A 24,616-nucleotide genomic window follows, 5' to 3' on the forward strand; every position below is an offset into this window, starting at 1 on the left:
AGTCAGGTTGTTCCAAGGATCCTGTCACTGCCTCCTGAGCACTGGGGTCATAGGCAGGCTGCCAGACCTGCTGGGGATCTAAACTTGGGTCTTCACATTTGTGCAGCAAGTGATTCACCCAATAAGCCATCTCTTTTCACACCCAGATGTTATTATACTTTGTTTTATGCTAGAATCATGACTTTGGTTCTGTTTTCACCCTTTATTTGGAATACAGGGCACCATTCGCTTTAGACTTTTAACTGATAAACACGGTGATAAAAGCACTGAAGTGAGTACGGCCTGGATCTGGAGAGTAAGTGGCTTTCCAATTTGGGGCAGGAGAGAAACAGGTGTAAGACCATCTCCGAAGGAGAGGAAAACACATACTCAGTGAGCCACCAAAAGGGTTTGGCTTCCACTCACTAAGGGCACGCAGTGCAGTCCAGGCTAACCATCCATGATCTTTGTCACAGCAAATCAGAGTTTCCAATTGTTCAAAGTAATTGTAGTACAAGAGAGAGCTACTCCAGACTGACTTATTAGTCTGTCGGGATGACTGTGAAATGTCCCCCATCCTGAAGGCTAAGGTCTTCAGAGTGATTGTTGGAGCAGGGAGCCTTTCATGTGCTCCCAGTTGTGATACAGTGCATAGAGACTGGTGAGTGTCAGTCCTGCCAGGCCACCGCGTGCCATTCCTCGAAGACCACCTGGGGAGAAGAGGAAAACAAACAACCTTATATATTTCATGTCCTAGCATCAAGGAGTAGAAAAATGCAACAAATAAAAGTGGGATAAGGGGCAGTAAAATATAAAGCTATCATGGAGAAATTCTTAAATACTCTACTCCAAGCAGGAGTAAAGTTTTAAGCCATTACTAAGTTCAGGATATAAATTCCCAAATCACACAATACATCTTTTGTATTTTAGAATTGATGACTTGTTCATACTTTTCATGATTTGTACCCAAGATCCTAAAAAACTGGTGATGTGCTTTCCAATCCAACCCGTAACCACGGGAATTCAAACACATCAGTCATTCCACCTCCTCGTTAGTTTACATTGTCACAAGCACCGCCACTGGATCTAAGACTAAGACTGTAAACAAGGTGAGCAGCCTATGTGGAAACTATCGTCAGCATTCGGACTTTGGACAGGTCCTTAAATATTTGAGGACTTAAGCAGTAGTGATAAAAATAAGCTTTGAGCCCATACACAGGGACAAAAAGGGACAGTGCCCCTCTTGCACTGATGTGTCAATCTCATTAACCCAAGCACTGACCATAGCAGACTAGTTGAGAAAGAATTCAGGATTAGACTTTTTAAGCTACTTGTACTTGTCAACAAAGTTTTCATGAGGGGGAAAAATTATAAGCATTTAATCTGAAATGCAGAGAGCTTCAGTTGTTTGAAAATAACCATCAAATCTATTAAGAGAAAGTGACTCAGAAGTTTCTTAAAAATAGGAAATGACCCAATCATTCAGGATTATATAACTTTTATATAGTAAAGAGAAGGAACTCCACCAGAATGGGGTTTCCCAAAGACACTTAAAGAGACCAAGGCATGGTGCAGCTCCACAATAACTAGATATCACAAATTTCAGAGAGCTTACAGGTGTCTGAGTCATGTCTTAAGATAAAGGTAAGGGGCCCAGGGAAATGGCTCAGGGGGCTTTAAAGACACCTGACTTGAATTTGGTTTTCAGAGCCCACATGATGGGAGAAAACTGATGCAAACTGTTCTTTGACCTCCGCATGTGCCTTGGCACCAAAAATGGAGATAATAAAAGGAGCTCCACGACAGTCAACTCTATAATTTCAGTGACAATTTGGTTCAGTTAGAACGGCAGAACTAACCCTCTTTCACTGTGCCTACCAGATGGCCTCGGCTGATAGAGGGCTACTCCCCTTCAGAGTCTCTGGTCTGAAGGCTATGATAGCTGACCTACTTAGATTGTCAGGATTCCACTGAAGTGCTTCAACTGTTCCCACTTAAAGAGAAAGTGCAGACACCTCTAGCTGCTGTCAAATGTGTGGGAGGGATTAAAAAAACAAGACAAAGTTTCACAAAAATCAAAGTAAATGGGGGAAGGGAGGTGGAAAGATGGCATATTAACCTGGGTTCAATTTCCAGCACCCACATGGTGGCTCATAGCCACCTCAGGCACACATGGTTCATATGCACACATGCAGGTACAATACTCATACACAAAGTTAAAATTGTGAAGTAAATGGGAGACATTTCTAAGTTCCCATCTCTGCCATCTTGTTGTATTTGGATTGTAAGTTGAATGTACAACCATTCAGGATGGTTTCGAATCTATAAAATTTGGAAAATAACACTTACCTTGTCAATTTAATCCACTTAGTTTAATAAGGACCAATGTTGTGTCTCTGACTAATAAATTAAGAAAAAGCTGTAGAGCTGGACACTTTTATTAGAACAAAATCATTTAACGGAAATACACATATAGAAAAATAAAGGTATCTACAAGAAAAAAGTCATTACATCTAAATTTGGGTTCAGTGAAGGTTCTCTAAGTAGGCAACCAAAATACAATCCTCAAAACCCCACTCAAAATCAAGATAAAGCAAAGGTGCTCTTCCCAGTTAGTAGAAAAATGACAGAGGGCAGGTAATGGAAAGTAACTATTTCATATAACCAAACATTTAATTTTGTACAAGTTGCCTCCCAACCCCTCACCCCCAAGGCCTTTTTGATCCAAAAGGTTGTCTATTCACTTAGTGCTGGGGTGTAGCTGCATGCACGGCCAGCCTCTGGTCTGGAAAAAAACTTTTTTTTTTTTTTGGTTTTTCGAGACAGGGTTTTCCTGTAGTTTCTAGAGCCTGTCCTGGAGCTAGCTCTTGTAGACCAGGCTGGCCTTGAACTCTGAGTGCTGGGATTAAAGGTGTGCGCCACCACCGCCCGGCTGGAAGAAAACTTTTGTAAATCATTTCTGACAATTGACTGTGTGCTCTAAGAACACAGTTTCTGAGTGACCTCTGTGCAAGAGATTCCACATTTCTCAAATTTAAAACAACAATCTTCCCTGGGAATGTTCTTAGTTTGTGTATTAGGGACTACAAAATGTCAATGGAACCTATAAAGCTTTAAGATCTTTGGAAACCAATGCACAATAAGTGTACCTTAAAAATAACTGATTCCCCAGAAAACATTCATTTTCTAACAAAAAAAAATAACAAACAAAAGTTTAGTTCAAACCAATAACATTCATTCTTTAAAGGTAGGGGGAAAAACCTAAGAGGACAGCAAACATAGGCAGCATGCATGAGTCACACACCCAATCCTAGCTTAAGAGCAGTCTTTTATCACACACACCAGACCAGGCTGGCTTCAAACTCAAGAGATCTGCTAGTCTATGGCTCCCAAATGCTGGGGTTCAGGCCGTACACCACCACACACAGCTCCCCAAGTTCTAATTTTTAACACTTTAAATTTTGGGTTTTACCAAATGGCTGCTAAAAAAACAAAACAGAACAATAACAAACTAAAGGTCCCCTATTTTAGACTTTCTTAAAACTGAGAATCTGTCTAGCTCAGACCAGGAAGTTGGTCAGCAATATACTTGCTAACAACAAAGTAAGCAATACCATTGTTCAATGAAGTAAAACAAACATGAAGATTTGTGTTTCATTTACTTCCTATCTTCTGATCACTTCTTACCCAGTTCTTCTGAAGAGACAGGGAAACATGGGTCAGAACACTTAAGTGCCTTGTTTCTGGGATACAGAACTGGTTAACAGCAGAGCTAATTCATTAAAATGTCAATTTATAGCAATGAATCCTAACTCCTCTCTTTAACAGGCAGATAGTAAAAAATTTTAGGCTCTGAAGGGCAAAGGCCATTCATTATATAACAACAATTTAAAATGTGATTATTTTTTAAAAAGGGTCAACTTTATGTGCATTGGTGTGCAACTCCCCTGAAACTGGAGTTGCAGACAATTATAAACTGCCATTTGGGTGCTGGGAATTGAACCTGGGTCCTATGGAAAAACAACCAGAGCTCTTAATGGCTCGCCACTGAGCCATCTCTCCAGCCCTGGTGAAACAGTTTTAGCCGATTCCTGCTTTAGAGGAACAAAATTAATTTACATGCATTTTTTTGGCTTTTGGAAGTTTCATTTAAAATACTCATTTTAAAAACTGGTAAAGAAGGCTGGGGGTATAGTTCAGCTGACAAAGTGCTTGCCTAGCAACAGCATCAATAAAGCCATGGGTTCCATATCCAATACCATATACAATTAATACGGTGTACATGCCTATAATCTCAGCATTCTAGTAGTTGAAGAAAACCAGCAGTTAAATGCCATCCATCCTTGGTTACATACAAGTATGGGGTTAGCCTGGTCTACAGGAGATCTTGCCTTCACTCGCCTCCCACCAGAAATTGGTACAGTGACTAAGGGTGCTGCTCAGTGGAAAAGTCAATGCTTACCATGTACAAGTACTAGGGACAATCTCCAGTACTGAAAAAGTAAATAAAATTGCGGGGCATGTATAGAGTATACAGCTCAATGATAATAAACATTTGCATAGTTTTTAAAATAAGTTTATTATAAATTGTGTATGTGCACATGCATGCCCTCAGTATACTATCCTAGCCCATGTAGGTACCCTCAGAGGCCAGAGGGTCACCCTGAAGCTAGAATTACAGGCAATTGTAAAACACCCAAGGCAGGTGCTAGGAACTGAACCCAGGCTCTCTTCCATAGTGGTCTTAACTGCTGAGCCATTTCTCTTGCCCCATATTGTGTTACTTACAACAATATCCACATCTGGAATTTTTTCACCTCGCAAAACAAAGTATTAAAGAGTAACTCCTCATTTCCTGTCCCTTTACTGTTTTATCTCAATGATTTTGACTATTCTTTGTAGGTAACTTATTAAATAGAGCCAATCAGCATTTGTCCTTTTGTGATTGTCTTACCTTAATTAATTAGCACAATGTTCTTAATTCATCCATGCTATTGTCTATGTCAGCATTCCCTTGCTTTTCAAAGGCTTAATAATACAGTTCATTGTGTATCCATTCACCCATTAATAAGATACTTGGGTTACTTTACTTTCATCTTTTGAGGATTGTGGATGTTATAAACATGGGTATATGAAACAATATTCAAACACAAATAAGGGTCAGAAAGATACCTCATCAGGTAGAGGTGTTTGCTTCTGAGCCTGACAACTAGAAATCGATTCTCAGGACTCAAATGGTAGAAAGAGAAAAAGCCAATTTCCCAAAGTTATTTTCTGACCTTCGAGTGCTTAGGCATATACACACAGAGGAAATAAATACACAAATCAAAGTCCCAAGAGTTACATAAAAATTGTCTGGGTAAAGAGAAACCATCAAATTCTGCTAGGACACAGAAGAGGAATATTCACTGAGCAATATGTTCTCTAAGATATATCACAATCTTTAATTAAGCAATGCATTTACTTATTGGATGCAGGTGTGCATGTGCCATGGTTTGTGTGTCGGTCAAAGGGGCAACTTGTAGGAGCTAGTTTTCTCCTTCACTATGTATGTCCCAGAGATTCAATTTAGGTCACTGGGTTTAGCAGCAAATGCCTTTGCCTACTGAGCCATGTTGTGGTCCTGCCCTATAATCTTTAAAATGGTTAACTATCACATCCAGATTCAATAGATGAATTCACTATTAATGCATTTCTGTTTGAACAGATTAATTCTGTTTGAACAGATTAATTAACAACATATGTTCTACATTTATGCCTCTGAAAGGTACCTTTGTTTATGATTGCTTTATTGTGCAAGATACACTATTTTGAGTTCTAGTTGTTCATTCATTTCAAATATCAAGTCGTACTTTTTACTCCACACACATAAAGCTCCAAAAGAATTATAGAATTCCATGTCTTCCTGAGATATGTGTGAATAAGAGCAGCTTTCTATATTGAAAATGGATTGTACCTGGAATTTTATGTTTTACATACACACAGATACACAAACAGAGCTCCCAGGGGGCCGGGAGATACAACTCAGTTGGTAGTGTAGTTAGTTGCCTAGAATATGAAACCTTGAGTTCACTCCCTAGTACCCCATAAATTAGGTACAGTAGCACATTTCTCTAATCCAAGCTTATAACCCCAGCATTATACCTCCCAAAGGCCTGGGATTTCCAGCGCTGGGATCACATGTACAAACCACCACACTAGGCTTTAAATAAGTAAAAATAGGAGCTCACACAAAACACAAGAACAGTGTTACTCTACTCATGACACATAGAGCTCAAAGTGAGTAGGAGGTACTTCCTAGCCCACAGGGAGGGGTGTGGAAGCTCCAAGACACCCACATACTGTCTTCATTTTCTCAAACAAGGTAGAACACCATGCTATTTCCTGTTTGTTGGTAACCTTAAACCTAAAAATGTACCAAATTTGCTTTAAGACAAATACTATGTCAAGTGACAAGAATTGCCAATTGTGAAACTGAGCAACTGCAATTGTGGAACAGTTGATAATATCTGCTGACCAAAAATCTCAACATCACTTCACACTAAAGTCACTACAAGAGTTTAATTTCTAATTAAACTCAGGAGGACTGACCGACCACAGGAACAAACTTTGTGTGGCAGAATACACACAGAACTTCAACTTCAGTGTAAAAACACTTTTAGTGTGGTGTGTAAACTGTTATGGAGCTCCTAGAGCAGAAGGAAAAACTCAAGCTAAGCATGGTGGCACAGGCCTGAAAATCTAGCGCCTGGGAAGCAGAGGCTAGAGGATTAGGAGGTCAAGTCTATCTTAATACAGAGTCAGCTGGGGACCAGCCTTGGCTACAAGAGATACAGTTTCAAAAAGACTGGGGAGGGGGGGTTCATAATTTTAACCTAGACTAATGTTTGTGCTTTTTTTTCCTAAAGGATGGGAGTTAGATTCCATGTAACACAAGAGAACAGCTAATTTGCCATCAACAAGTACGCATCTTAAAGTGAGCTTGTACTTGAGAAATAAGGCCCAAGAAGCCAAAGAAGTCAACGAAGAGTGGGTCTGCTTTCTTTGCCTTCTGTTAAGTCTTAGCTTTCCATAACAATGTCAGTTCATAAAGTAACATTAGTGGAAGGATACTCAAAGTCAGTACCCCAAATTTAGGAAGTATGAGGGTTACCATTAGTTAATGGTTCTCTTTACCAATGTCAAAACTAAATGTGAGACCTACAGACTTCAAATGCACATTCCAAAGTACCCCTTAATGACCTTTTCCATTACTGTCGTTTTAAAGTATCAAATTAAAAAGATTTTTTTCCCCTGAGGAACTGGAAACTGAACCTAGAGTCTCATGAATGATAGGTAAGCATTCTACCCATGAGTGATAACCTGATCCTATCTTTACTTTTTGAAATAAATTGTTCAGGCTGGCTATGACAATCTCAGTACCTTGAGATAGATAGTAGTTGAACAGAAATGTCTCAAGTCCAGCTTAAAAGTAGGTAAAATTTCACATACCATATGTAATAGGTAAAAGGCTAATTGCCATAATGTTGAAAATTAATTGAAGGCACACCCAGTAGGAAAGAAGAAAGAGCTTCAGGGAAATTACAATGGTAATAAATAACAGAAGTTGCTCAATCTTATCACCAACTAGGGAAAAACAAAGCGAGACACAAGACACTATTTTTGGCTTACGTGTGGTGAGTTCCCATAAGTCTTGAAGCCAGCCTCGTTCACAGAGCTAGACACTGTCTTGAAACTAAACCCAAAAACAACAACAAAAACTATCTTTCACCAGTTCACGACTCCCACCATCTACATCAGGCAGCCACAACCACCTGTAACTCCAGCTTCAGGAGTTTTAACACCTAGGGTGTCCAACGTAATACACATTAACTAAAATAATAAAAATAAAGCTTAAAAATGGGGTAGATGATACTTCAAACTGATAATGGTACATAAACTCTTCAAAGGTCACTTTGGCAATAGCTATTATCACTTTTAATATACAGATGTTTTTCTTAAGTAATCTGGCATTCAGCAATTTACCCTGCAGGACAGAACTTTCATGTGCTACAGTGTTTAAGGGAGGTCTCAAGAAAGCCACATATAAACAAAAACAGACAGGTGAGAATTTGAAAAAAAAAAAAACAAAAAAAACAAACCATTATTAGGAAAGAGCATGCTAAGAAAAGGGCACATGAAAAATAAAGACTCTTAAATGAGAAGTAAAAGTCAGATGAAAGAATGGTGTACTCTGGAGTCTTCAATGTATCAAGAGATCAAATCAGGTAGAAGAGTGAGCCTCAAGGATCAGTTTTTTTTTTTTTTTTTTTTTGGTTTTTCGAGACAGAGTTTCTCTGTGGCTTTGGAGCCTGTCCTGGAGCTCTTGTAGACCAGGCTGGTCTCGAACTCACAGAGATCCATCTGCCTCTGCCTCCCGAGTGCTGGGATTAAAGGCGTGCGCCACCACCGCCCGGCTCTCAAGGATCAGTTTAACGGCTAGGAATTAACCAGACTTCTAAGTCTTATCTTCTAAATGGTATTCCCATTTCACCACAAGCTTGAACGTGCCTATTTTAACTTGCAGAATTAAGTGTTCACCTTTCTCCCAAGTAGTTTATAATATTACCAGACATTAAATTAGGATTTATAAAAACTTTCACAAGATCTGAACAGGGTTCTACTATACAACTCACTCTGCTAAATAAAACCAATGTCTATAGGAAAGTTGCCCGAATGACCAAGAATCACTGGGAGACATAAAATGAGACAAAACATCACTTTTCTAAAAGGATGCAGTACTATGGGAGTCAAAAACAGTTGACATACTTTATTGAGTTTTCTCTTGCCTTAAAGAGACTATATAAATATAAGATACAGTGCTCAGCGAGCCAGACTATGTGCCACTCAAAGTCACACTGTGATGGTTAATGTCAACTTGACTGATTCTAAGTGCATTGCAGAGGATTAACTGAAGGGGAAAATTCTATCCTGAAGGAAAGTGGCACCATCCCATAGGCAGGGAGCTAGACAAAAGAAAAGGGGAAAAGAAGAAAGCCAGTTGTTTGCCACTGTTCCTTTGTTTCTGACAAGCTATAACATGAACTGCTCTGCTGCTACAGGCCTTATCCACTCAGCAACATTCAATCCAAATAAACACTCCCTCCTTCACGTTGTTTCTGTCAGACATTTCAGTCAGCAAAGCAAAAGTCAACTAATAATACAAATTTTTTTTACCATGTTACAAACTAGATTTCTATTTGCTTTGCTTTTTGACAATGTCTTGAGGCAAGCTTGATCTCAGATTCCCTATGCAGCTAAAAATGACCTTGAACTTTTGATTCTCCACCTTGAGTACTTTGATTACACTTGTATACCACATCCGGTTTTACACAGCACTGAAAATCTAACCCAGCACAACTTCATATATGCTAGGCAAGTACTCTGACAACTAAGTTACAGTTCCAGCATAATCCAACTGTCTTTAATATGTGACTTTCCCTCACGTCTTCATCAGTTGTGAAGTTTAATCGTCTGTCATTTGAGTTGAGGCTAATATCATAACCCTTAAACATCATTAGTAGTATTCTTTAACTATTTTGACTTTACTTATTTATCTATTTGGTTTTTTTGAGACAAAGTTTCTCTGTGTAGCATTGGGGCCTGTCCTGGCACTCACACAGCAGACCAGGCTGGCCTTCCTCTGCCTCCCCAGTGTTGGGATTAAAGGTGTGCGCCAACACTGCCCAGCTCTACTCTGACTTTATGCTTCTACCTTCTAACCACATTTCTATCAACCTCCCACAGTATGACTACAATAATTCTTTCACTGATTGTATACTAGTGTTCTGCTTGCATGTGAGTATGCATATGACATGTAAGCAGTAGCTACAGAGGACTGGCTGTGTTACAGATGGCTGTGAGCCACCTTGTGGGAGCTGAGACTCAAACCCAGGTCCTTTGGAAGAGCAGTCAAGTGTCAAGTCATCTCTCCAGACCAAGTCTAGTACTTCTTTATTCAAACAGCTCTCATGACTTTTAACATAAATTTAAACTTCTCACTATGGCTTCCTATGTTCCAAACCTAAAACTCTCTTCCAGACTTGGGTCCTACACCTTTCTCATGGTTATGTGACTAAGAGATACATTCAGTCGATTTTTCAGGCCCAGCTCAACTATTACCTCTTCCTTTTTTTTTTTTTTTTTTTTTTAATTTTCCATTATTACTCCATCCAAGAAACAATGTGGTATGAAAAAAAAAAAAAGCAAAAAGCAATGGGACTTTTGAGTCAGATTAGGATTTGCTTTGCGTACATCATAAAAGAAAGGCAACAGGTAAAGACAGCTTATCTTGCCTTAACTTCAACTTGTTTACTCTCTTAATGTTTGTAAATTAGATGGCTTACAAACAGAAACCTTCATCATCTGATAGGGGGACAGATGCAGAAAGGAAGAGATTTAGAAGCACAATATAACATGGAAGTCACGAATGCTCAGTTAAACAGTGTGGCAATCATAAAAGGACAAATACCGTAGCGTTCCACTACAGGTACAATTACGAGGTAACAAAGGTAGAGTATGAGATTGCCAGGAGCTGGGGAGGGACAAATACCGAGCATAGTGTAGCACAGCCTGTAATTCTAGTACTCAGGAGGGTAAGGTAGGATGGTAAATTCAAGGTCAGTTTACAAGGTGAAACCAACAAAGAAGAAACCAATAAGAAAACAACAAAACCCTTCATAACCGTAAGGTTAGTGTACTAGGTTGCATTGTAAACAAACACACACACACACACATTTATATTACACATAATTTTCTCTGAATATTATAGCTAAAAACAAATTTCACTTCATTCAATACTGCCTACCTGTACATTTATACAACATTCCCGTCATGGTTCCGGCTGCTATTGTGTTGAGGTCATCTTCTGCACCCCGTGTTTTCTCAATGATAACACCAAATGCACTATAGAGCAAGGCTACAGCAGAAACAGAGATCAGTGGTAAAGGTTAACATGGTAATCATAGTAGGTATGCACACCCAAACAGATACATCACTTGATCACTGCTTCTAATAGAAAAAAAATCTAAAAACAAAATATCCCCTCAAAATATCTGCATCACTCACTGATCCTGACAAGAACTTTCCATAATACAGAAGACCACAGTGACAGCTATGAATATGCCAGCAATGGTGGTGCACCTTTAATCCCAGCACTAGGGAGGCAGAAGTACATGGATCTCTTGTGTTCAAAGACAGCCTGGACTATGAAGCAAGTTCTAGGATAGCCAGGGCTACACAGAGAAATCCTGTCTCAAAAACAAAAACATAAAAACAAAAAAAAAAAAAAACAAACAAAAACAAAAAAGCCAAGAAGACCTACATTCACTGATATATAAAGCTGGCACATTTACATAGCAGCACACAACTGACCGATTATACAAAGATGTAGAATAAATGCTATTTCTAGAAAATATTACTGTAGAGTCCAAGAAAAATATTTTAAAATTTTACTTATGCTACCGCAAATAGCTGTTATATTTTTTAATTAAAAAATTTCTATTATAGGAAAACAATATAGCCAACAGTGACACATCTTTAATCCTAGCACTTATGAGGCAGAGGAAGGCAGATCTCCGTGAGTTAGAGGCCAGCCCTAGTCTACATGCCACGTCCTAGTCCATCCAGGGCCACACAGTAAAATTCTGTCACCTGCTCCCCAAATTAACAAAAACCTCGCACGCAAGATCAACAAAAAAATCTGAGGTCTGACTTCCACATGCTACAAAACCCTTTGTTTTACAGTACCTTCATCCAAACCCTTACATGTACTTTACCTACATTTACCAGGCACAATGCATTATAACACTTTCTTACCATGTTTCAAAATCATTGCTACATGGGTAGCATACTCCTTTAACACCAGTACTCTAAAGGCAGAGACAGGTAAATCTTTTGTGTTCAAGGCCAGCATCAAAAACATAGCAAGCTAGCTAAAACTAAAGAGAGATCCTGGCTCAAATCAAACCTAGTTATACTTGCCTTTCCAACAATCCATCAAACACAGCCTTACCCTTTGCCTGTTGTGCAACTTCTACTTTTATGAAAGCTGTCTTTCTGTTAAGCATATTCAACTGAAACTGATCATGTAATACCATTGTGACCAGTCATATGACATTACAATTGAAAAACAGTAACCAACAGAATGACCATCTATTCCACCTTGTCTAGGGCCGTGGGGTTTTATCGAATGTAGAATTTTCAGTACTAAAAACGAGAAAGTTGTAATACAGGCTGAGTTGTAATACTGCTGAGTTTCCCAAGTATATAAGCAATTATAAAAGAGCAGAGGACCATGACTTGTGTGTGTAAGCGGGTATTTCATGGTTGTAGACATAAGCAGAACATCAAAGCTGTCATTTGTCAAGATTAAAAAGTGTGAATTTGGCTTTATGGTATCAAAATGTACTGCTTCCAAATACCATAGTCAAGGTTAGAATCTTACTTGGTTACAGTGTTACAAGGTTACAATGGAGGCCTTTGTGTTTTCAACAATTTTGTCTGCACTTTCTCTTACTTACTCTGCAACAAGTAGGAAGTAGCACCGAAAGGTCAGCTTGTCTGTAAACTATAAACCTCAGATGGTAAGGCATATGGGCCACAGGTAATTTTAAGTCACCAGCAATCAAAAGAACAAACTACTTATAATTAACAGGTGATGACGGCACCAGGCTCTGACTAAGCAGCACTAATTACCCCGCCTGTAACTGAGACTGCTTTCCTTATCTACAAAGGCCACTGCAGCCCTGCCTGCCATTCAGGTTCCAGAATCTACAGGCTACTCAACAGGCGATTAGGAAACAAAGCAGAAGGTCTGTGCAGATCTGTCACGTCTCACTGCAGGACTTCGAGCCTTTCTTAGCAGGTACAGCCCTATGCCTTGAACATCATTCAGTTTAAAACAGGGTTTTACTTAGCACACTATTTAGACAAGTAAAGCACTTATAAATCTTTTCACAGATGACAGCAACAATAACTACCAGAGTGGATTTAAATGTTAATTGTTTAGCCTAGAGCCAGAATTTTGGTTGACCAAATTGCTCAACTACACATTCTTTCTTTGCAGTGATGAAGTTTCACCTAGCATGCATGGAGCACTGGGTTTATTCCCGAGTGCACACCTGTAATTTCAGAACTTGGAAGGTAGGACCAGGAGGATCAGAATTCCAAGTTTATCCTCAACTATATAACAAGCTTGAGACTTGTTATATAGACAAGTTTCAGACTCAGCCACATGATACCTTGTCTCAAAACAAAAGACTCACTGAACAAGATTTATACTTACCCAAGGAACCTAGAGTATTAGCCCAAAGTGCCCCTTGCCTAGTCACCATATTCAAAATCCTACCAAGGAAGAACAAGGAAAAAATGTATTTAGGATCATTATTTTACTAGTAATTTTATAAGTCACAATAGTAACTATTTAAAACACCTAGACCCTCAATGTTTTTGTAACTTTAAGGTACATATTAATATTACCTAAGATTTTAATAAAAATGGTTGTTACTTTACATAAATGAGGGTTTCTTTCTTCTTCTTCTTTTTTTTTTTTTTTGCGCGACAGGGTTTCTCTGTAGCTTTTTTAGAGCCTGTCTTGGAACTAGCTCTTGTAGACCAGGCTGGCCTCGAATTCACTGAGATCCGCCTGCCTCTGCCTCCCGAGTGCTGGGATTAAAGGCGTGCGCCACCACCGCCCGGCAAATGAGGGTTATAATAAAAAAATTTCCAACACTCTGGGCAATGACTAAAGGAAAGTCCTGTAAGTAAAGATATAAAATTATTCAAGACAGATTAAATACACAAAGGCTTTGAATTACAGCCTGAAATGCATTTTACAAACTGATCTATGTAAAACTAAACTGTCACTGAAACTGTGACAAGGGTTTGATTTTCTCTTGGGAAAGAGAATATATTTTCAGAATATCATGTAGAATCAACGGAAAGGACAGGAGTGTATACACTGCAAAGCCAACTTGAAGAGAGGGAACGGCTTCATTCCCAGAATACATGGAGAAAGTATTGTCTGCTCCCACACTAGAACTAAGCAGTCAAAATGAATGCTTAGCACACTCTCAAGGAAGCACAGTTGCATCTTACACCAGAGTCACAGCCCACCAGAACAGCGATGCAGCAACCAGGTGAAGACCACACATTCCTCTCCCAGCAGTGTAACACCATCACAGGAATGTGTCTGCGATGGCTGACTACTACTGGAAATGACAGACTATAACCACAAACACTAAGAACTCAAAGATCCATAGCAATACAAATGTGTTTGCTTTCAAAATGTCATTTAGAAAGCTAGTAATGGCTATGGAGAAATGTATTTTCTAATTAGTTATATATTTACTAACACATTGTAAGTTTAGTACATTATCTATAACAAGTTTAAAAACTATTCATTTTCATTATTACACTGGCACATTTCCACTTAGTGAGTCTTTACCTAGTTCTCACTTCTATCATCTCTCCACAACTTTGCAAGGCAGAAAGTAGAGAAGTTTACTCAAAATCACAAAATACTAAGTCATTAAACTAAGATTCTGAAGCTATACACACACAATGTTCTTGGCTGTAAATTTTACTTTTTTTCTATTATTAAATGCTGTTTTCCAATATGGGAAGACAAGAAAGATCATACTACTATTGTTTCAAAACTGAAGTACAGTATCTTTTCTAAGAGATTTCTTACTTCTAAATTCCTATTTAACATTGGTTGGGGATTTGTTTCAAACAATACAAGAGAAGAACTGGGTATGGCTGGCCATGCCTGACGGTTGTTGTAGAAGAGTTAGGGTTCACAGGCATCTATTAACACTATTTTGTCTTGTTAATACAGGGATTTAAGCAGTGACAGGAACAGGAAAAATGCTAGCAGGCCTTTAAGGTTTCCTAGGTCTAACTCCAGCATGCCTGCTGTCACCTTCTGGCAGAGCATTACACTTGCAAGTCAGAACTTCTAGTGCTTACTAATAGCCAGGGGAAGCTGGCTCAATGGATATAACAGGGACAGTTCCTAAGAGACACCTTAGGGCTTACCTCTGGCTTTCACATGCACCCACCCCCATCCACATGGACGGACACACACACACACACACACACACACACACACACACACACACGACCTTGAAGATCTAGAAATTTTATTTGAGTTTCAGAATTGAAGCATGTCAACAAGGAGCTAATAAAGCTAGGTATGGCTTTAATTTCATTAAGTATTCTACTGCTACAGCCCCAATCAAACTTCCTAATTAGCAACTCAACAATTTAAAAAGCCTGCCATACAAGTTTGGAGAACAGAACACATGTGAGCCAAGAAACCAGGTTGGGGTAGTCCAGCTGAATGAAGACACCATCTCAAAATTCACTCTTCTGAAAAGCACACAGAAATCTGCTTTCTTATATTTTAGAAAGATAAAACCAAACCAACTATAAAAAGCGGAGGATGTTAATTCTCTAAGCATTTTTTTAATTTTTTAAAGATTTATCCATTTATTATGTACAGAGCATTCTGCCTGCATGTATGCCTACACACCAGAAGAGGGCACCAGATTTCATCACAAATGGTTGTGATGCACCATGTGGTTGTTAGGAACTGAACTCAGGACCTCTGGAAGAGTAGCCAGTGCTCTTAACCTCTGAGCCATCTCTCCAGCCCTCTCTAAGCATTTTATTAACACAGGGGGTAACCACCAAACAACAAAGCTGAGACTAATATGCAACATCAATTCATCAAAAGATTTCATGGACTTACTGTACATTTCTTGGTTTGGACCAGGCCATGCTCTGGGTTTCCTTCAATCCTAGCCGAAGGCCGTTCATTGCCCCAAATGCAGCCCCTGAATCACAACAATTCAGCCCAAAGAAAAAAGAAAAGGCTTTATGTTTTTGGTTTGCTTTTTATGTAATAAAAAATGTGATACATGTTTTAAGTTGAAAACAATATTCTAGTTATTTTTCACATTAAGGACTATTAACTACTTGGATATAAGGACATAAAAAAATATACTACCCACCTGTCATGCAACATCCTCCAATGGTAAAGAAAGCTAGCTCAAATCTGCCGCGGGTTTTGTTAGCGCCAGTTGGCAAAATGAACTCATCAGTATCCTAAAGGGTAAAAAGGAAAACCAAGATGAGTGCTCCCTGAAGACAGCACTTGGACAGCTACTGTGGTAGCATTTCATTTGTATTCTAATAAAGCTTGCCTGAGGATCAGAAAAGTAAAACAGCCACACTGGCCAGCATAGACCAGACAGTGGTGATACACACCTTTAATTAGCTTGCCATAGGTACCAGGTGGCAGTGTTGCACAACCTTAATCCCAGAACTAGAGAAAAATTTAAGATGGGAGGAGACAGATCTCAGTCTCATTCTGAGATTTCTGGAGGCAGGATTGCCATTTTCGGACTGAGGTTGAGATTAAGAGGCCATGGCTGGATGTTTTGTTTTTCTGGTCTTTAGGTTAAACCCCAACATCTGTCTCTGAGTTTTTATGAATCATGCTTCAAGCTGTAACTTTCTCCCTACTTTTCTCTTTCAGATTTAGGCGTTCTCATTATGTAGCCTAGGCTGGCCTGAAACTTGCAAACTCAGCTATCATATTCAAACAAAACGAAAACTATCTGCACTAATAGCCAGCCCATAAATCGTAAGTGATGATTCTTGGTTGTCAACTGACTATATCTGGAATTAACTAAAACCCAAGCAGGTGGGTATACCTCAGAGGGATTTTTTTTTTCTTAATTAAATCATTTGAAGTGGGAAGACCCACTTTTAATCTGGGCCACACCTTCTGGTGGCAGCCTATGTTAAGGACATGGAAGAAAGAAGCTTGCTCTTTGTCTGCTTGCTCTTGCTCTCATGTTAAGGCCATTCCTTCACTGGTATTAGAGCCTATTTTGGACCTTCTGTTGGCAGACAGCCACTGTTGAATTAGCTGGACGACAGCCGATAAGGCTTTCTAATAAATTCCCTTTAATGTATATAGATTCATTCTATAAATTCCATTCCTCTAGAAAAGCCTAATATAAGTGACATGGGCATAACAAACACACTGAATTCTTTGGTGGGATTCTTATTCTGAACCTTCATTTACTCCATCTATTCTTTCAATAGTGTAACTCTATGTATATGGTATTCTGCCTGCATGTATGCCTGCAGGCCAAAAGAAGGCACCGGATCTCATTATGGATTGTTGTGAGCCACCATTTGGTTGCTGGGATTGAACTCACGACATCTGGAAGAGCAGCCAGAGCTCTTATCCTCTGAGTCATTTCTCAGCTCCACAATAGTGTAACTCTAATAGGGCTGTATACAATCTACTTTAATGATAAACTTTAAGCAAGCAACAGGATCAGTATTCAGAAACACTGGCCCTAAAGATCGACACCGAAAGCTATGAGACATACTGGTTGACTATCAGTCTGGAAGCAAAATCATACAAAAATAAATTAGCTACTTAATAACTTCTCTCTTTTTGCAGACAGGGCTTCAAGTAGTCATGAACCTGTTACGTATCTGAGGATGACCTTGAACTCTTGATTGTCCTACCTCTACCTTCAAAGGACTGAATAGAAGTATACATCAATTTGTAGGGCCCTTCTGTTTGTTTTCAGTTCTGGAGAATGCAAGACTTTGCAAGTACTCCAGCCCCCCAATTAATAACTGCAAACTGCACAGGGGATATATACTTCTTTGATTAACCACAGAACTGTAGAACTTCTTTCTGGCAAATGCATGCAAAGTCAGAATGTATACAAATTCAGCATGTACCTCTACCCCAAATCCTTATTTGGGAGATGCTACTCCAGTACTAGCAAAAATGATCACTTTTAAAAAGCTACTATACCTTTCCCTCTTAGATTTATTTGAGTGTTTCATCTGCAAGTATGTATATGAAGCACATACATGTCTGGTTGCTCAAGGACAACAGAAGACAGCACTGGATCCCATGAAACTGGAGCTAGGGATGATTCTGAGGCACCATGTGGATGCTGAGAAGGGAAACCAAGTCCTCTGCAATAGCAGTTAATACTCTTTAAAGGCTGAGCCATCTTTTTAGTCTCCAAACACGTCATTTTTTTAAAAACCCAAAAGTTTTAAAAAATATTTACTTATTTTATTATATATACAATATTCTGTGTGTATGTCTGCAGGCCAGAAGAGGGCAGCAGACCTCATTACAGATGGTTGTGAGCCACCATGTGGTTGCCAGGAATTGAACTCAGGACCTTTGGAAGAGCAGGCAATGCTCTTAACCACTGAGCCATCTCTCCAGCCCAAAACCCAAAAGTTTTTAGGAAGCAAATGGTGAAACCAATACACTTTTATGAACAACTTATTTCTGCCAAGCTTCTTGTGATTTCAATGAAAAGGGCCCCATAAGCTCATATATTAATAAGTGTAGTCTCTAACTGAATTGTTTGGAAGGTTAGGAGGTGTAGCCTTATTGGAGGAGGTGTTTAGCTGGGGTGGGATTTGAGGTTTCAAAAAAGTCCACACCAGGCCCAATGTTTCTCTGTGCCTGCTGCCCATGGATCAGTATTTAAAACTCTCAGATGTAAAGACTCTGCCTGTCTGCGGCTGCCACGATAATGGACTAATCCTCTGAAACTGAAACAAAGTCCCTAACTAAATGCTTTCTTTTCTAAGAGTTGCCTTGGTCATGTTTGTCTTTCAAAGCAATAAAAAGTAATTAAGAATCTTCCCATGTAAAAATGGTTAAAATAATAGGGATGAATAGAGCACAGTGTACAACGCACCACTGCGAACCCAAAGAGACCACCAACAACTAACAAGCAGAACTTCTACTTCTTTCCTAGCCCCATGGCAAACACTGAATTTTGATAAATCCATTTCTGATTAGAAAAGTGGCTGTTTGGGCTTCTCATTCCTGGCTTGTGTTTATACCCCCTTAGCAAAAAAAAAAAAAAAAATGTACAAATATGTGCATGTATTCATACCATAGAAAAATGATCTGATAGACAAAAAAAAAATTCTATTTGATAGTTTTAGCAGATGTTTCCTGACTTTTCAACTTATGCCCTAATTTTAAATTACTCCCAATGCCTTCTATTTAGAAATGTTTATTTGATCAGAAAAGGTAAATAATTACCCTTTCAATTCATAAATAGACAACTAATTAAAAATTGGCAATAAAAAGGACAAGTGAGAGCACCAACCTACTTTTCAGCAGTATCAACCATAGTAAACACTACAAAGGTTGGAGACAAGTGTACAGCCATTCACATACAAACAAGGCTGTAGGTATGCCAAGACACCACACAGGGGAAATATTCAGAGATGTTCTTAAGTTTGTACTGCTGATACTCTAGGACATAATGGTAATAAAACACTAGTAAGCACTAGTATTGTGACCACAGAAGAAAAAAATAAAGCTGGGAACAGGTACTGTACCTGAAAGCTACAAGGCAGAGATTATGTGAAATCTTTATAATTTCAAGCTGACAACACCATGGATATTGAAAATAATTAAATTTTGTTTTTACATCAGATATTCGTCAGTTTCAGAAATATTTGTTACTTAAGGTAAATTAAAAAAATAATCTCAATGTGCATCTAAGAGTGACAACAAAAAGTAATGACTAAGAGAAACTATTAACAATGTCTCATGTAAAGGTGGTTAGAGAAACTATAAACAATGTCTCGTAAAGGTGGTTAGAGAAACTATTAACAATGTCTCATGTAAAGGTGGTTATACTATTTTTGACACTGCTAGAAAATACCAGACCTTTCCAAAGCAGTTCTATCTTTTGCTTCTTTATTTTCTGAGAGAGGGAGAGTCTCAAGACTCAAGCTCGGTCAGAAATAAGTGGGATACACCTTTAACCCCAGAACTCAGAAGGCAGAGACAGAATTGCTGTTGAGTTTAAGGTCAACCTGGTCTACATTGTGAGCTCTAGACAGTTAAAGCTACAAAACGAGACCCTGCCTCTATCCCTCCCCACCCGGAAATCTCAAGTTCACTCTCAAAATTGCTATGCAGTCAAGGATAGCCTGGATCCTCCTGCCTACACATGCTGAGTGGATTACAGGTGTGCACCACCATGCCAGCTTTAGCACCTGTATCATTTAACATTCCTACTAGCTAACTGGCTAGTTTCGCAATCTTCTTACCAATATTTGTATTTTCTGATATATGTGAAGTGGCATCTCATTTGTGATTACATTTAATGTGATTATTGGACATTTGTATGGTTTCATGAAAACATCTATTCCAACCCAATGCAATTTTATAACTCTTTTATCTTAAATGTAAGAATTTTAAGTCCTCTATTCAGTGCTTTACAAATATTTTCTCCCAGTTTCCAGGCTACCCTGTCACTTTTCCTTTCTTCTGTTTTTCCATTCTTTTTTTTTTTTTTTTTTTTTTTAGTTATCTACAAGTAGCCTTCACTGACCTGGAACACTTTACACTAAATGAAAAGGAACTATTTTCCTAATTCTGTTTTTGGAGTGCTCATTGCTACTGTATAGAATCAGGACTAATGTATGTCTATAGCTCTCACATTCTACAACTATGCTAAATTCATTTATTTAATATAATAAATTTGCTTGTTTTTCTTCAAATTACTGTAGTTAAGAATCTTGCATTATTTGCAAACAGTTTTGATTTTTTTCTCATTCTAGATAACATTTCTTTCCCTTTGGGTTTTTCCAGATAGGGTACCTCTGTGTAGTCCTGGATGTCCTAGAATTCACTCTATGGACCAAGTTTGCCTTGAACTCAAGAGACCCACCTACCTCTTACTTCCCAGTGCTGAGGTCTTATTATATAGGTAGCTTGAAACTCAGCTCTGCCTGACTCCCAAGTACTGGAATTAAAGGTACACACAGCAAGCCTGGCCAGAATCCACTTCAATTCTGAGGGTAAGTAAAGACAGTGAACATGCCTGTATTGTTCCTGATCTCCTGACCTTCAAGAATTCACCCAGTCATTTTTTTTTTAAATATACTAAGTATGACATTGCATTAGATATTCTGTAAACGCCATTTAACAGGAAACACCACACAATATTTATTTTTAGATGTTAAATCAACTTCAGGTCATTGAAAGATTCAAACACTGGTCTTTCAACTTTTGATAATTAGTACAGGACCTTGATACTTCAAATTAAATTTTAAAAACAAAGATTACACTGGGTGGTGACAGCGGTAGCGCACACCTTTAGTCCCAGAATTCAGGAGGCAGAGGCAGATGAGATCTCTGAGTTCAAGGGCAGCTTCTATTGTAGAATAATCTTCTCTAGCCGGGCGGTGGTGGCGCACGCCTTTAATCCCAGCACTCGGGAGGCAGAGGCAGGCGAATCTCTGTGAGTTCGAGGCCAGCCTGGTCTACAAGAGCTAGTTCCAGGACAAGCTCTATTAAAAAAAAAAAAAAAAAAAAGCTGCAGAGAAACCCTGTCTCGAAAAAACCAAAAAAAAAAAAAACCAAAAAAAAAAAAAACAAAACAAAACAAAACACCAGAATAATCTTCTCATACACTGTGAAGATGTGTCATTCTGGTTGGTTTATAAAGAGCTGAACAGCCAATAGCTAGGCAGGATTTTCAGGCACAGAGGATGCTGGGAAGAAGGGTAGAGTCATGAAGAGATGCAGAAAAAGCATAACATGTAGGAGATGAAGTAACAAGCCATGAGCCACATGACAACATATAAAGTAATAGAAATGGGTTAATTTAAGATATAAGAACATGTTAGAAACAAGCCTAAGCTATTGGCCAAGCTTCCATAACTAATAATAATCTCTGTGTGGTTATTTGGGAGCTGGCTGGTGAGAGAGAAAGACTCCCTACAAGCTTCCTCTACAGAATGATTTTCAGGACAACTAGGGTTACACAGAGAATCCTTGTCTCAAAAAAACCAAAAAAGAAAAAAAAAAAAACCCAAAAAAACAAAGATTACTTTTACTGTGATTCTTTTCACAACACAAAACAGACACCTTAGGAGAAGCACCAATGTTTTCAGGAAGAAGCACAAGACAAACCTGAGTCTGTGGAGAGGAGGAGTGCATGGAGACTGGAAGACCAGCCCTCCAGGAGTGCCTCCCGCTTGTCAGCACTAAGCGCGACCTTCATGGTAGCGTAGGGCACCAAATCAAACCAGTAAAACCTCTATCTTACCTGAACAAGATAGCGTGGATCCACATTTAAATATGGAGACAGGGGGTTCATACCAGTTACTAGAGAAAAAACAAAATGTTATATCATACAAAATTCCTTAAACTATTTCCTATAGGATTGATTCAGCTGATCGTTACATTTCTTGAAATTCAATAAAAGTGAAATTGTCTTGAGGAACTATGCCCTGCACTGATGCCCCACACTCTCCTAAGGCATTGGTACTGACAGGTCAGATCATGACACTCCCAGAAAATTAGCTTAGGCTGTTATGTTTTGGTTTGTTTTTATTTATTTTTTTTAAAACAACATGTACTCATTTTCTTACAAGCCTGTGTCTGTGTGTGCTGGTGTGCATATGGCCCCTTCCGTCTACCAGTCTGCTTCTAGGGGTCCAACTCACGTCACCAGGCTCGGCAGAAAGTGCCCATACCCACTTGCTCTCCTAGATCATGTATAAAAGTAGTTTCTTTAACTAGCAAGACAATCAAGCAAATTGCAAAACAGTTTTCAGTCTCTCAGGGAAACAGTGGTAGGGCTGGTGTTTTTGATTGTGGCTAAGTACATCAAGGCAGCTCCTTCAGATCACACTATTGACAATTCTGCTTGTAGTTACCACAGGGAGAAAGCTTATGGAAAAGAAAATACAAACTTTCAGAGGGTAAAACTTTAATTCTACCAACTTTGGGGGGAAATAAGTAGCAAGAAAAATTAATTTTCACAGATTTAAAATCTAGTATTTGAGTCCTTCTGTATCTCAGTTGATTGCTCACAAATGTAAGCACTCACCATGACTCTGCCCACCAAGTCAAAGTCCTGTTACTTCAGTCTTTCCATCGTTACACTAGCATCCTAGTGCAAGCATCACATCTCACTCATACCAACGGCTTAACTTACTTTCTCTTACCCTCTCAACTCACTCCGTAGACGCTAGGAAATCAGCCCTAGTGGCTTCCATCCACACTTGGATCAAATACAATCCCCTTACCCCTGCTTCTAAGTGCTTCTCTTTACTGCTGTTTCCTGCCTCTCTGCTTTTACAATCTTTTATCACTTTACTCCCTTGTAAAGCTAAAGACACATGGACCCAACATGGGTTCAAGTAACCCATCAAGTTTGTCCCATCTCTCAAACATTTGTTGCTAAATTCAGGTCGCAGCTCAAATGTCAACTCCCAAGTTGCTTTCTTGATCTGTTCTCAAATAGCCTCCTCCTCCCACCATCATCTCAGGGTCCTATTTCCTTCATGACATTTATCACTAACGGCCATCTTTTTATGTTATCTGGCTCACCTCAGCAGTATTTATGCACACACACACACACACACACACACACACACACACACACACACACACAAAGCAGCAATTACTTTGTCACATTAAGCAGTGCCCTTCACTCTACACAGAGAAAACTTAAGACGCACACTAACTGTGTTCTGGACTCAGTGCAGACAGTAGACATTAGGGACAAAGGGCTTTCTTTATGTTCTTAAGTATAAAGGATTTTGAGAAATACTACAAGGATTAGCAAGAAGAAACACCCACTTTAAGAAAAGGCTACTCACAACTCCCTGTTATCTTCAGGCCCCAATTTTATATATCCAGCTCAATTTCTAAAATTACCAAACCTTAAAAGCCTGACATACGTACTTATGGGAATGATATCCATGCCTCTGTAGCTTTGCATCTGCTTACTTCCCTTCCAAAATTTGGTTGGCTTCTTTCTTGTTTATAAATCTCTTAAAGTTTAGCTCATTTCCCAGCTCCTCCTGGTTCCCTGGATTGTCTCAAAAAGAGGGTTTTCGCCTAACGTTATTTAGATTTTAGAAATATTTTTAGAGACCATGTGGAAAAAATTAACTATGGGCTTGTTATATGAAATATGTTTATTTCCAGAACTAGGGTCAAGCACACAGGAAAGCGTGCGACGAGAGAAAAGAAGGGACAAGGGTGCTAAAGGAAGACATTTTTGGTGTCCTTCCGAAACTAGGACAATAAACGAGCTTCCGGTGATTCATGCCACTCACCCCCAACCCCCAAATTCGCTCAGTCTTGAAACCCCATCCCTGGCGGTGAACCCTGTGAACGCCAGCAGGAAAAGCGACAAGGACCGGGGCAAAATTCTAGTTGTCCCAGGACGCCGTCAGAGAGGGTAGCAAAGGTAGGCCTGATACTCACGCGGAACGCCGGCCAAATCAGCGTGCGAGTAACCCGCTCCTCCCGCTCCGAAGAAGCCGGCCAACCCGCCGGTGGTTTTGTTGCCACTTCCCCCGCCACCTTCCATGATGTCGCAGCAAACTGCGGTGGGCTTCCCACCACCACCACCACCTCAGGCTGGGGTTGTGTGCTCGGCCGTGGTCCCCACAGCAACAGCGGGAAGACCCGCGTTGCTACTGCCACCTTCACACGCTGACCTTCCGGGCGCCGGCTCCCGTGAAGCACCACGTTTCCGCTTTG

The 24,616-nt window shown here is 39.4% G+C and overlaps 1 protein-coding gene and 1 non-coding gene across 2 annotated transcripts; both read right to left on the reverse strand.

Moving 5' to 3' along the window:
* Positions 1 to 187: 187 nt before the first annotated feature.
* LOC119827783 (mitochondrial import inner membrane translocase subunit Tim23) lies at positions 188 to 24,596 on the reverse strand. The gene is made up of 7 exons (XM_038349675.1): positions 24,338 to 24,596; positions 22,164 to 22,222; positions 16,035 to 16,128; positions 15,773 to 15,857; positions 13,304 to 13,362; positions 10,826 to 10,936; positions 188 to 689 (listed from the first exon to the last, which is right to left on the reverse strand). Exons 1-7 carry the CDS (start codon positions 24,441 to 24,443, stop codon positions 574 to 576), a joined length of 630 nt encoding a protein of 209 aa, XP_038205603.1. The 5' UTR covers positions 24,444 to 24,596; the 3' UTR covers positions 188 to 573.
* LOC119799587 lies at positions 14,037 to 14,233 on the reverse strand. The gene has a single exon (XR_005282870.1). It is a non-coding gene; the product is annotated as a small nucleolar RNA SNORA74 (small nucleolar RNA).
* Positions 24,597 to 24,616: the final 20 nt, after the last annotated feature.

Source organism: Arvicola amphibius, chromosome 12, assembly GCF_903992535.2.
Source record: "Arvicola amphibius chromosome 12, mArvAmp1.2, whole genome shotgun sequence".
NCBI classification, from domain to species: domain Eukaryota; kingdom Metazoa; phylum Chordata; class Mammalia; order Rodentia; family Cricetidae; genus Arvicola; species Arvicola amphibius.